Source organism: Mesoplodon mirus (assembly GCF_964341445.2).
Source record: "Mesoplodon mirus genome assembly, chromosome: 11".
Taxonomy (NCBI): Eukaryota; Metazoa; Chordata; class Mammalia; order Artiodactyla; family Ziphiidae; genus Mesoplodon; species Mesoplodon mirus.
In genome coordinates this window covers 81,286,008-81,299,174 of record NC_138987.1, presented here as the reverse complement: position 1 = coordinate 81,299,174, position 13,167 = coordinate 81,286,008, and the positions used below count along the sequence as shown (strand labels likewise).

Here is a 13,167-nt window from a genome sequence, read left to right as displayed (position 1 = left end):
ACAAGGACACTGGCAGCAGAAGTTCTGGGAAGTACTCCTTGGTGTGAGCCCTCCAAGAGTCCACCATTAGCCCCACCAGAGAGCCCAGGTAGGCTCCAGTGTTGGGTTGCCTCAGGCCAAACAACCAACAGAGAGGGAACTCAGCCCAACACATCAGCAGTCAAGCAGATTAAAGTTTTACTGAGATCTGCCCACAAGAAAAACAGCCAGCTCTACCCACCACCAGTCCCTCACATCAGGAAACTTGCACAAGCCTCTTAGATAGCCCCATCCACCAGAGGGCTGATAGCAGAAGCAAGAAGAACTACAATACTGCAGCCTATGGAACAAAAACCACATTCACAGAAAGATAGACAAGATGAAAAGGCAGAGGGCTATGTACCAGATGAAGGAAAAAGATAAAACCCCAGAAAAACAACTAAATGAAGTGGAGATAGGAAATCTTCCAGAAAAAGAATTCAGAATAATGATAGTGAAGATGATCCAGGACCTCGGAAAAGGAATGGAGACAAATATCAAGAAGATGCAAGAAATGTTTAAAAGAGACCCAGAAGAATTAAAGAACAAACAAACAGAGATGAACAATACAATAACTGAAATGAAAACTACACTAGAAGGAATCAATAGCAGAATAACTGAGGCAGAAGAAAGGATAAGTGACCTGGAAGACAGAATGGTGGAATTCACTGCTGTGGAACAGAATAAAGATAAAAGAATGAAAAGAAATGAAGACAGCCTAAGAGACCTCTGGGACAACATTAAACGCAACAACATTCGCATTATAGGGGTCCAGAAGGAGAAGAGAGCGAGAAAGGACCAGAGAAAATATTTGAAGAGATTATAGTCGAAAACATCCCTAACATGGGAAAGGAAATAGCAACCCAAGTCCAGGAAACGCAGTGAGTCCTATACAGGATAAAACCCAAGGAGAAACACGCTGAAACACATACTAATCAAATTGGCAAAAATTAAAGACAAAGAAAAATTATTGAAAACAGCAAGGGAAAAATGACAAATAACATACAAGGGAATTCCCATAAGGTTAACAACTGATTTCTCAGGAGAAACTCTAGAGCCAGAAGGCAGTGGCATGATATACTTAAAGTGATGAAAGGGGAGAACCTACAACCAAGATTACTCTACCCAGCAAGGATCTCATTCAGATTCAATGGAGAAAGCAAAAGATTTACAGACAAGAAAAAGCTAAGAGAATTCAGCACCACCAAACCAGCTCTACAACAAATGCTACAGGAACTTCTCTAAGTGGGAAACAAAAGATAAGAAAAGTACCTACAAAAACAAACCCAAAACAATTAAGAAAATGGTCATAGGAAAACACATATCGATAATTACCTTAAATGTGAATGGATTAAATGATCTAACCAAAAGACACAGGCTTGCTGAATGGATACAAAAACAAGACCCATATATATGCTGTCTACAAGAGACCCACTTCAGACCTAGGGACACATACAGACTGAAACTGAGGGGATGGAAAAAGATATTCCAAGCAAATGGAAATCAAAAGAAAGCTGGAGTAGCAATACTAATATCAGATAAAATAGACTTTAAAATAAAGAATGTTACAAGAGACAAGGAAGGACACTACATAATGATCATGGGATCAATGCAAGAAGAAGATATATAACAATTATAAATATATATGCACCCAACATTGGAGCACCTCAATACATAAGGCAACTGCTAACAGCTATAAAAAAGGAAATTGACAGTAACATAATAGTAGTGGGGGACTTTAACACCTCACTTATACCAATGGAAAGATCATGCAAAAAGAAAATAAATAAGGAAACAGAAGCTTTAAATGACACAATAGACCATATAGTTTTAACTGATATTTATAGGACACTCCATCCAAAAACAGCAGATTACACTTTCTTCTCCAGTGCTCACGGAACATTCGCCAGGATAGATCACATCTGGTGTCACAAATCAACCCTCAGTAAATTTAAGAAAATGGAAATCATATCAAGCATCTTTTCTGACCACAACACTATGAGATTAGAAATTAATTACAGAGAAAAAAACGTAAAAAACACAAACACATGGAGGCTAAACAATATGCTACTAAATAACCAAGAGATCACTGAAGAAATCAAAGGGGAAATCAAAAAATACCTAGAGACATATGACAATGAAAACACGATGATCCAAAACCTATGGGATACAGCAAAAGCAGTTCTAAGAGGGAAGTTCATAGCTATACAAGCCTACCTCAAGAAACAAGAAAAATCTCAAAAAAACAATCTAAACTTACACCTAAAGGAACTAGAGAAAGAAGAACAAACAAAACCCAAAGTTAGCAGAAGGAAAGAAATCATAAAGATCAGAGCAGAAACAAATGAAATAGAAACAAAGAAAACAGTAGCAAAGATCAATAAAACTAAAACCTGGTTCTTTGAGAAGATAAACAAAATTGATAAACCATTAGCCAGACTCATCAAGAAAAAGAGGAAGAGGACTCAAATGAATAAAATTAGAAATGAAAAAGGAGAAGTTACAACAGACACCGCAGAAATACAAAGCATCTTAAGAGACTACTACAAGCAACTCTATGCCCATAAAATGGACAACCTAGAAGAAATGGACAAATTCTTAGAAAGGTATAACCTTCCAAGACTGAACCAGGAAGAAATCGAAAATATGAATAGACCAATCAAAAGTAATGAAACTGAAACTGTGATTAAAAATCATTCAACAAACAAAAGCCCAGGACCAGATGGCGTCACAGGTGAATTCTATCAAACATTTAGAGAAGAGCTAACACCTATCCTTCTCAAATTCTTCCAAAATATAGCAGAGGGAGGAACACTCCCACACTCATTCTATGAGGCCACTATCACCCTGATACAAAAACCAGACAAAGATACTACAAAACCAGAAAATTACAGACCAATATCACTCATGAATATAGATGGAAAAATCCTCAACAAAACACTAGTAAACAAAATCCAACAACACATTAAAACGATCATACACCATGATCAAGTGGGATTTAACCCAGGGATGCAAGGATCCTACAATATACACAAATCAATCAATGTGATACACCACATTAACAAATTGAAGAATAAAAAACATATAATCATCTCAATAGATGCAGAAAAAGCTTTCGACAAAATTCAACACCCCTTTATGATAAAAACACTTCAGAAAGTGGGCATAGAGGGAAACTACCTCAACATAATAAAGGCCATATATGACAAACCCACAGCCAACATTGTTCTCAATGGTGAAAAACTGAAAGCATTTCCTCTAAGATCAGGAACAAGACAAGGATGTCCACTCTCACCACTATTATTCAACATAGTTTTGGAAATCCTAGTCACGGCAATCAGAGAAGAAAAAGAAATAAAAGGAATACAAATTAGAAAAGAGGAAGTAAAGCTGTCACTGTTTGCAGATGACATGATACTATACATAGAGAATCCTAAAGATGCCACTAGAAAACTACTAGAGCTAATCAATGAATTTGGTAAAGTTGCAGGATACAAAATTAATGCACAGAAATCTCTTGCATTCCTATACACTAATGATGAAAAATCTGACAGAGAAACAATCCCATTTACCACTGCAACAAAAAGAATAAAATACCTAGGAATAAACCTACCTCGGGAGACAAAAAAACCTGTATGCAGAAAACTATAAGACACTGATGAAAGAAATTAAAGATGATACCAACTGATGGATCCATGTTCTTGGATTGGAAGAATCAACATTGTGAAAATGGCTATATTACCTAAAGCAATCTACAGATTCAATGTAATCCCTATTAAATTACCAATGGCATTTTTTACGGAACTAGAACAAATCATCATAAATTTGTTTGGAGACACAAAAGACCCCTAATAGCCAAAGCAATCTTGAGGGGAAAAAACGGAGCTGGAGGAATCAGACTCCCTGACTTTAGACTATACTACAAAGCCACAGTAATCAAGAAAATATGGTACTGGCACAGAAACAGAAACATAGATCAATAGAACAAGATAGAAAGCCCAGAGATAAACCCACGCACCTATGGTCAACTAATCTATGACAAAGGAGGCAAGGATATACAATGGAGAAAAGACAGTCTCTTCAGTAAGTGGTGCTGGGAAAACTGAACAGCTACATGTAAAAGAATGAAATTAGAACACTCCCTAACACCATACACAAAAATAAACTCAAAATGGATTTGAGACCTAAATTTCTAAGACTGGACATTATAAAACTCTTAGAGGAAAACATAGGAAGAAGACTCTTTGCCATAACTCACAGCAAGATCTTTTTTGATCCACCTCCTAGAGTAATGGAAATAAAAACAAAAATAAACAAACGGGACCTAATGAAACTTGAAAGCTTTTGCACAGCAAAGGAAACCATAAACAAGACTAAAAGACAACCCTCAGCATGGGAGAGAATATTTGCAAATGAATCAACAGACAAAGGATTAATCTCCAAAATATATAAACAGCTCATGCAGCTCAATATTAAAAAAACAAACAACCCAATCCAAAAATGGGCTGAAGACCTAAATATTCATTTCTCCAAAGAAGACATACAGATGGCTAAGAAGCACATGAAAAGCTGCTCAACATCACTAATTATTAGAGAAATGCAAATCAAAACTACAATGAGGTATCACCTCACACCATATATGGGGATATATGTATACATATAGCTGATTCACTTTGTCATACAGCGGAAACTAACACAACACTGTAAAGCAATTATACTCCAATAAAGATGTAAAAAACAAACAAAAACAAAAAACCAACCAAACAAACAAACAAAAGAATATTGCCAAGTGAGAATTAGAAAATGAACGTTATTAGTTGAGGAAATGGAAGCAATGGAATGACTCTAATTGATTTCATTCATTCACAGAACAAAGGTGTTTTTTTGTTTTTTTGCGGTACATGGGCCTCTCACTGCTGCGGCCTCTCCCGTTGTGGAGCACAGGCTCCGGATGCGCAGGCCCAGCAGCCATGGCTCATGGGCCCAGCCGCTCCGCGGCATGTGGGATCTTCCCGGACCAGGGCACGAACCCGCGTCCCCTGCATAGGCAGGCAGACCCTCAACCACTGCACCACCAGGGAAGCCCAACAAAGGCTTAGAATGAGCATCATCAGTAAATCTACAAACAACAAATGCTGGAGAGGGTGTGGAGAAAAGGGAACCCTCTTGCACTGTTGGTGGGAATGTAAATTGTTACAGCCACTATGGAGAACAGTATGGAGGTTCCTTAAAAAACTAAAAATAGAATTACCATATTATCCTGCAATCCCACTACTGGGCATATACCCAGAGAAAACCATAATTCAAAAAGACACATGCACCCCAATGTTCACTGCAGCACTATTTACAATAGCCAGGTCATGGAAGCAACCTAAATGCCCATTGACAGATGAATGGATAAAGAAGATGTGGTACATATATACAATGGAATATTACTCAGCCATAAAAAGGAACGAAATTGGGTCATTTGTTGAGACGTGGATGGATGTAGAGACTGTCATACAGAGTGAAGTAAGTCAGAAAGAGCAAAACAAATATTGTATATTAACGCATATATGTGGAACTTAGAAAAATGGTACAGATGGACCGGTTTGCAGGGCAGAGATTTGAGACACAGACGTACAGAACAAACGTATGGACACCAAGGGGGGAAAGCAGCGGGGTGGTGGGGATGCTGGTGTGATGAATCGGGCAACTGGGATTGTCATGTATACATTGATGTGTATAAAATTGATGACTAATAAGAACCTGCTGTATAAGAAAATGAATAAAATAAAATTTAAAAATTAAAAAAAATCTGGCTCAATTTTGGTTTCTAACAATTAAAGTTGCACAGTAATGAAATCAGTTGTCTCACAAAAAAGTAGTGAAATCATTGTAAATGGAAATATACAGGCAGGTGCTAAAAACTGAACTGTAGGACTGCCAGTCTCTTTCAACCCTAAGATCCTACGATTCTTTAGGTCCAATTTATCAAATACCTTTCCTCCAGATTACCTTCACCATGTCTCACTGATGTAAATCAGTTGCTCCAGGATTTCATAACTTTGTTGTAATATCTGAATTTAGTCCATCTCTACATCAAGTCACTATTGTGTGTGTCCAGCTTCACGAACATGGTTTGTGGCTCTTGCCTGTGTAAGATGGTCCTCCTTTAGGTTATCCTCAACATAATTATCAGGTCTTGGGGAAGCTACTTGAAATTGCTTTAAAGGCTACATATCACCTTGTAATAATACCAGTGATGTTAACCGTGACAGGGATAAAATAGATGATGGCACCAACTCTCTAAGTGCCGAGCATGTGCAAAGAGCTCTATACATATTATCTCATTGAATCCTCCCAGTAACGCCATAACGAATGTGTTATTATTGTATGTATTTGACAAATAAGGAAACTCAGGGTCAGAGGGCTAAGTACCTTGCCCAGGATAACTGAGCTAGTAAGAGACAGAATCTAAACTTGAACTCTGGTCTGGCTAATGACTCTAAAATGCCTATTGCTAACTACCTTGCTCTACTGCAGTGATTCTCAAAGTGTGGTCGCTGGACCAGCAGCTTCAGCATCACCTGAAAACTTGTTAAAAATGCCAAGTCTCACATCTACTGAATCAGAAACTATGGGAGTGAGGCCCAGCAACATGTGTTCTAACAAATCCTGCAGATAATTCTCCTGCTCACTAAAGTTTGAGAGCTACTGTTCTACTGAACTGAAAATTCACCTCAAAGGCCACATTCTACTTTTTTAACCATATTTTTTTTTGTACTTGAATTTGAGAGTGTGTGGTGGCTCCTTAATCTGTCTTCACGGGAAGAAAGACAAATCCCAAATATGGAAAAGGCAGGTTTCCTGTCCCTTCCCTGAAGTAGGAAGGGTGAGTCCTTGTCATTCTTGATGAGGGGATAAGAGAGTTGCTGCTTTAAACTATAAATCAGAGGGAAACAAGAAGGAAAGAAAAAAAATGCTTCTGGGCTTCCCTGGTGGCGCAGTGGTTGAGAGTCCACCTGCCGATGCAGGGGACACGGGTCCGTGCCCCGGTCCGGGAAGATCCCACATGCTGCGGAGCGGCTGGGCCCGTGAGCCATGGCCGCTGAGCCTGCGTGTCTGGAGCCTGTGCTCTGCAGCAGGAGAGGCCACAACAGTGAGAGGCCCGCGTACCGCAAAAAAAAAAAAAAAAAAAAAAAAAATGCTTCTGCAGTATAGTTGAGCTGTTGTGGTTAGACATAATGATTGAATAGACCAAGAAAACTTGAAATTCTCTTAAAGCCTTTATATACTAATAACACTATGTCTACTTAAATATTGAATAGCTAAAATAAAAATCCTCCCTACATGCATACTTTAAAAAAAAAAGAATATATACCCTTTAGCCTTATGAATAAACACATCAATGGAAAGACTGTTTCCAAGGTAGCATAATCAATGGCAGTTATCATCAAGCCTTCTTTGGTTTAAAAATAAAAATCCTTTCAGCTTTGCAGATCATGATGCCTAGAATGTGACCTTGGTCTTTTCAAGCGTATCTTTAGTCCATAGCACTGTGCAACTCTTCAAATCAGTCTGTAATCTCTTTAACGTCTTCCTGCACGTGCAGTTTTAAAGCTCAGCCATCAGCACATAAACCACCCTTTACTCCAAGGTCTCTGGAGATACCTGTGGCCAGTCACTTACAAGGGCTTTCACAAGGTCACGGGGGTCAATATGCATGGTAGATAAGTCCTGTGTAAAACAGGATGACTCCTCCACAGGTGCAGGTCTACCTGAGGAAGGTAGCGAGTGGCTTTTAAGGTCTACAGAAATGAAGTAAAACAGGATTGCCTTGCTTCACACATGTGTGAACACAGCAGAGCTCACTCACACGACCCCATACCAAAGGCGAAATAAGTACATTCCACCTGCGAGCCTTGACTAAATAAAAGAGTTCCTGGACTGGAAGATGTGATGTATTCTGTTATCTGAGATTGCTCTTGGATGTCTGGATCTGCAGCTAATGTTTTATTATATCCCTTTAGCCTTCCTTCCTTCCAGAAAGAATTGTAGGAAGGCAGTGAGCTAATGGATAACAATCAGCATCCATCCATGTGGACTTCACTAACCCCTCTCCTCTAATACATCTAAGTGAAGCCCATGTAAACTACCAGCACTCAGGCATGTAGGAAGCCAAAGGACTGGGACAGGCCACCATAAGTCATAATAAGTCTAAGGAGTTAGCTATACACTATCTCCTATTAGTGAAACTCACATTTGAACATTATGTCCCATAATTTTAATGGGAAAACTGGAGAAGATCCCTCCCCCACAAAAAAACTAAAATAATACACCCTGGACATTATCATTCAGCAGGCACAAAAGGGGTTAAGATATACTAACTAAAATTAAGTGCTATCTATCAAAGATTCCTTCCCTCCTTTCTTCGTTAATTCATTTACTCAATATTAACAGAGCAAAAACATACACTAGACAGTATCTAGAAAATGCCAGCCAGCTCCATGTGTCCTCCCCAACCCCCCAAAAAGCCAAACATGAGAAAATGGACTCAAAGTAAAAAGCAGACTGTATTTTGACTGACATGAGTGCAAGCAACAGATGACTCAAGTACCGGAGCACACTCCCAAAGAAGATGTGGAATAGGCAACAGTGGGCAGTGCGGGGTCCTAAAGAGTCTGCAAGTACCTACCTGCCCGAAAGCAGTATCCAAGACCTCGTGAGATCTCTTCCATCTATGGTTTATAATTGCATTCATGATACAAGGTCGAATACAAATTGACCTCTGCCAAGTATCATCTCTAACCAGTGTAAAAAGGCTACTAAAATTCCATTTACTAACCGGCCAATAGGGTCAGTTGTAAAAGTGAAAATGAACACCTTGCTGCCATACACACTGTACTGGTATTTTGAGTACATTAACTCATTAAATCTCACAGTCTTATGAAACTCAGTCACAACTTTTTGAATGTAACAGATGACATCCAAACATAGTGGGTTTCATTCTAAGTTTTCATCCAGATGCTTGATACTGTTCAAAATATATATCAACAACCTTACTAAACATGAAGTAGTATTTAATGATCAACGTACCCTTGCCATATCCACCAAGAAGTTCTCAAATAATTTCCAAATGTGGTTACTTGTGTAGATTTCTTTCATTTCCACTTCAGTGTCAACATAACAGTGATTAACAAAATTCACATAAGCGATTTTAACCTGTGCAAGTTTCAAATAGAAAAGAAAGTGAGTTTTTTCTTTATTCTTCATCTTCAAATATCTATTATGACTGGTTATGTGAAACTGTGTTATTTCCTATAGTAAATTATAGTATACTTTGGGTGTACCCAGAGAGCATTCCCATCTCCTTTCTTTTACTAAAACACTCCACCTCTTGACCCAGGGTAAACACATGACCTAGTATTCCATTCCCCTGGGCCCAGTGATTGGTGTGAGAATGTGAACTTCATGTAAACCAAGTCTAACATATTTCAGACACTAGGAGTCAAAAGTACTCCCTTTCCCTCTCTCCCTCCCTCTCTTCCCTCCTCTCCCCCTCCCCTCCCCACCTCCTCTCCCCTTCTCTGTCTCTGTCATTCATTCATTCATATTCTCTCTCTCTCTCTCTCTCTATCTCTCTATCTCTCTTTCCCCCTCTCTCATTGTCAAAATGGAACAAGGTCAACCTGGACTCCAAGACCCATCTTCTCCGGGTGTGTGTAGGAAAATTATGCTCAGATAAAGAGAATGGGGAAAACCACAAAGGAAAAGGGAATGAGAGAAAGAAGGAATTCTGACATTGTTTGAACCTCTTGAATCATGTGAACAACCATTCTTCAAAGTCCCAAATACAAGAGCCAATAAAATTCCCTTTTAAAATTTAAACTAGTTTAAATTGGGTTTCTGTCACTTGCAACCAAGAGAGATCTAATACAATGCTTCAATATGTTGACTAAATAATACTTTATTGACATTCAAAAGCATTTAAATTACTATTTCTGAGAAGAAGTAGGCTCACAGTTTACCAAAAAAAAAAAAAATGAATTATTTTAAGATGTAGTAAAGTTCCTTTCCAGATTTAGCGAAGTTCCTCATAAAAGACTGGCATGAGTCTCACCAACATATACCATTTCTAAAGTGCATAGGGCAATAGTTTTTGTTTTTCCTTTTCTTTCCTCTTCTTCTCTTTTCTCATCTCTTCTTTTCTTTCCTCTCTCTCTCTCTGTATAAGAATGTGATGAATGCTATAAATTTCCCCAGAAAATTGCACACACATAAAAAAATCATGTAAACAATTTCAGAGGGTTCACAGAATCCGAGTTAGAACCATAAGGAATACAGGGTCAGCTTTCATGCTCTTAGTACTTATGTCTACCTGACTGAGGTCTGAAGCAAATCTTCCATGGCAGGGTGCCTGTGTCATGGAGACATCAGAGTCATTTGGTGCATTATCATAATCATCTTGACAGCAGTTAATATGCATTCAGTGCTTGTTACATGCCAAACACCTTCAGCAGTCTGTATGTAATATCTTAATTTAATCCTCCACCAATCCTATCAGGTACATACTATAATTATTTCACTTCAAAATTGTGTAAATTGAAGATTAGAAGGTGAAGTACCCTGTTGGAATCAGTCACACAGCTAGAAAGTAATGGATCCAAGATTCTGACTCATTCTTTAATCCATTCGTTCATTCATTCAGAACATACTTATTAAATGTAGGTTCAGGTTCAGACAATATAATGGTGACTACAAACAGACCCAGGTGTTACTCTCATTTAGCTTATAATCTTGGTAAAGAATGTGAAGGCTATAGATATTTTTAACTAATAAAATTCAAATATCAAATTTCAAATTATAGGCTCTTATAGACTCTACTATGGGAAGCCAGGAGGGTCTTCCTTAAAGAAGTAATGCTTGAATCAAGATCTGAAGGATGAAGAGGGGTGAAGTAGGTGAATATAAGAGGTTAGAGTGGTTTGTCCGAGAGAACTGCACGGCCAGAATCAGGACCTCAAATAAAGACAGAACCCACGGACTTACTCACTACACTATGCTTCCTTTCTTTGCCATCTTACTTCAAACCAATCAAGTCATGAAGTACCCTTGGTTTGAGGTATCAACAATTCCACAAAATTTTATAAAAATATACTTTCAAGTCCATCACTATGTAGGACTATTTGGAAGTAGGGAAGTTAACCTAACCTGATGCCTTTTTAAGTTACTGGGATTTAAAATGTTTGGACTTAGTGTATCACATGTTTATAAACTTTGCAACAATACACCACAATGGTAGAAAAGAAAAAAATTATTGCAATGTACGTTCCTGGAAGCCTCGTTAATCTTGTTGGCAGACAACCAGCTTCTAATGAGTTTCTGCCCTGCCGTCATGCCAAACAAGAATGGAGGGTAAAAGATGATGTGTGAATAAGGCAAAATGTGCCCATATTTCCAAGAATGCATCTATTCCATAAAGCAAAGGTAAACCTAGAGAATCTGATAGTGATCCTGCAGTACCATCCTAGCCTCTCCTATTGATCACTGTGAATTATTTATGAAGTATCTGTTTTATGCTCAGGAACATACTAGAGATTACAAGTCAATTCTTCAGTTTGATCACAATGCCATACCTAGAAATTCCTATAGTAGCTTCTAGTAAACTAATAGCGGCTATACTTTAAAAAGGTTTATCCTCTTTCATAGTTCCTTGTAGAACAAAAGAGTAAACTTTTTATGCTCTTTTAAACGTTCCTAATTGTATAGCTAAGTACAATTCCTTCACTAAATATATTATCTCATTATAAATAATAGTAGGAGGACTTCTGGCACTTATTGAAAATTAATAACAATTCTATAGCTGCTAAGCTTTTGCCAGGCTTACCTCAGGGATGCAGTCGTCATGGGTCACCACCCTCACTATGTCGTCCAGGGGCAGAAGGGAATTGCACTTGATTTCAGTGTAGACATTTTTCCCCTCTGTGCATGCTGCCAGCAACTCCACAAGGGTGATGTGGTAGGCTAAGGGGCCACTCTCATCCCCTCGGTCCCTCTCTGAACACATCATATGGAGAAGGATGGGAAATGATGCTCTATCATTGTAAAATATCAGCACATCTTCACCCCCATTTATCAACTGAAATGATAATAAGAGAGTCAACATAGCAGTCCAAATGTTCATCCTTGCAGTTATTTCCAAAGGCTTGGTCTATCTGGAAATATGTGCATCTCTTTGTAAAAACATAGATAACACTGCAAATGCAGAACTACACCAAGGCAGGATGGTAAAAAGATTCTAGGCATGTGTCAAGTGATTAGTTATGAATGTTATCAAAACCAGTCAGAGAGACATGGGAGGGGTGGATAGGGGCAAGAATTAAGGACACAGATGACAGTAAACTGTTCAGTGAGTCACCCACTGAAATTAAACCTGCAAAATATTCCAGTGAAGTTACTTCCTTCTACTTCAAATGGCAGACTCCATTGCCAAGCATGAGAGACCTCGTAAGTCTAATTTTACTATAGAATAAAATATCCCCATCTCCTTCAATAGTGACAGAATAAGTAAGCAAGTACACTGGACCAAATGCAACTCTACGAGAATCTGGAGATTCCACGTGTCATGGATGTCGGTAGAGAATGGCGGTAAAAGCAGAGATGGGAGAAATGAAGAGAAAAAGACAACTTTTAAAAAAGAGAGAGAGAGACAAAGAATGAATATGTAGGGGCTTTTAGGACATAAATTTTCCTCCCTGTTTTGTTTATATAACTTCAGTGGAGAATTCCAGCAGGTGGTAATTTTATTGCTCAATCACCGTAATGCCTTGTCTACTTTGGGGGGAAACTGTATTATTATTTTATTGAGGAATCCACTTTGACTGTCGTGAAGCCCAGGCTGAGTTAACAGTGATGAGTTCTGGAGGTAACTACACCCCACTCCAGACTTCATAACCACTGTCTTCTGTCTCTACCTCAACTGAAAACCCAGACTCAAGAGGTCTCAATCCCTGCCCTCCAATTCCTGGAAGATGCCAACTATGTAAGAGGTTTTGGCAGAGAAGACTTCTGTCTTCCCAGAAGACAAACCCTTTACTTTGCTTTATGAGGCAGATAGCAACCCCAAACCACAGACAGGTCAGGACCTGCGCAGGCCTCAATTCTTAT

At 38.6% G+C, this 13,167-nt stretch overlaps 1 protein-coding gene across 1 annotated transcript in view; it reads right to left on the bottom strand.

Annotated features, from left to right (window-relative positions):
- ITPR2 (inositol 1,4,5-trisphosphate receptor type 2) overlaps positions 1-13,167 on the bottom strand; it is a 540,309-nt gene that overhangs the window by 261,722 nt on the left and 265,420 nt on the right. The window contains exons 31-32 of the mRNA XM_082634919.1: positions 11,888-12,139; positions 9,097-9,222 (exon numbers count right to left, since the gene is read on the bottom strand). Coding sequence (XP_082491045.1) covers positions 9,097-9,222; positions 11,888-12,139 — 378 coding nt within the window. The remainder of the gene's footprint in view (positions 1-9,096; positions 9,223-11,887; positions 12,140-13,167) is intronic.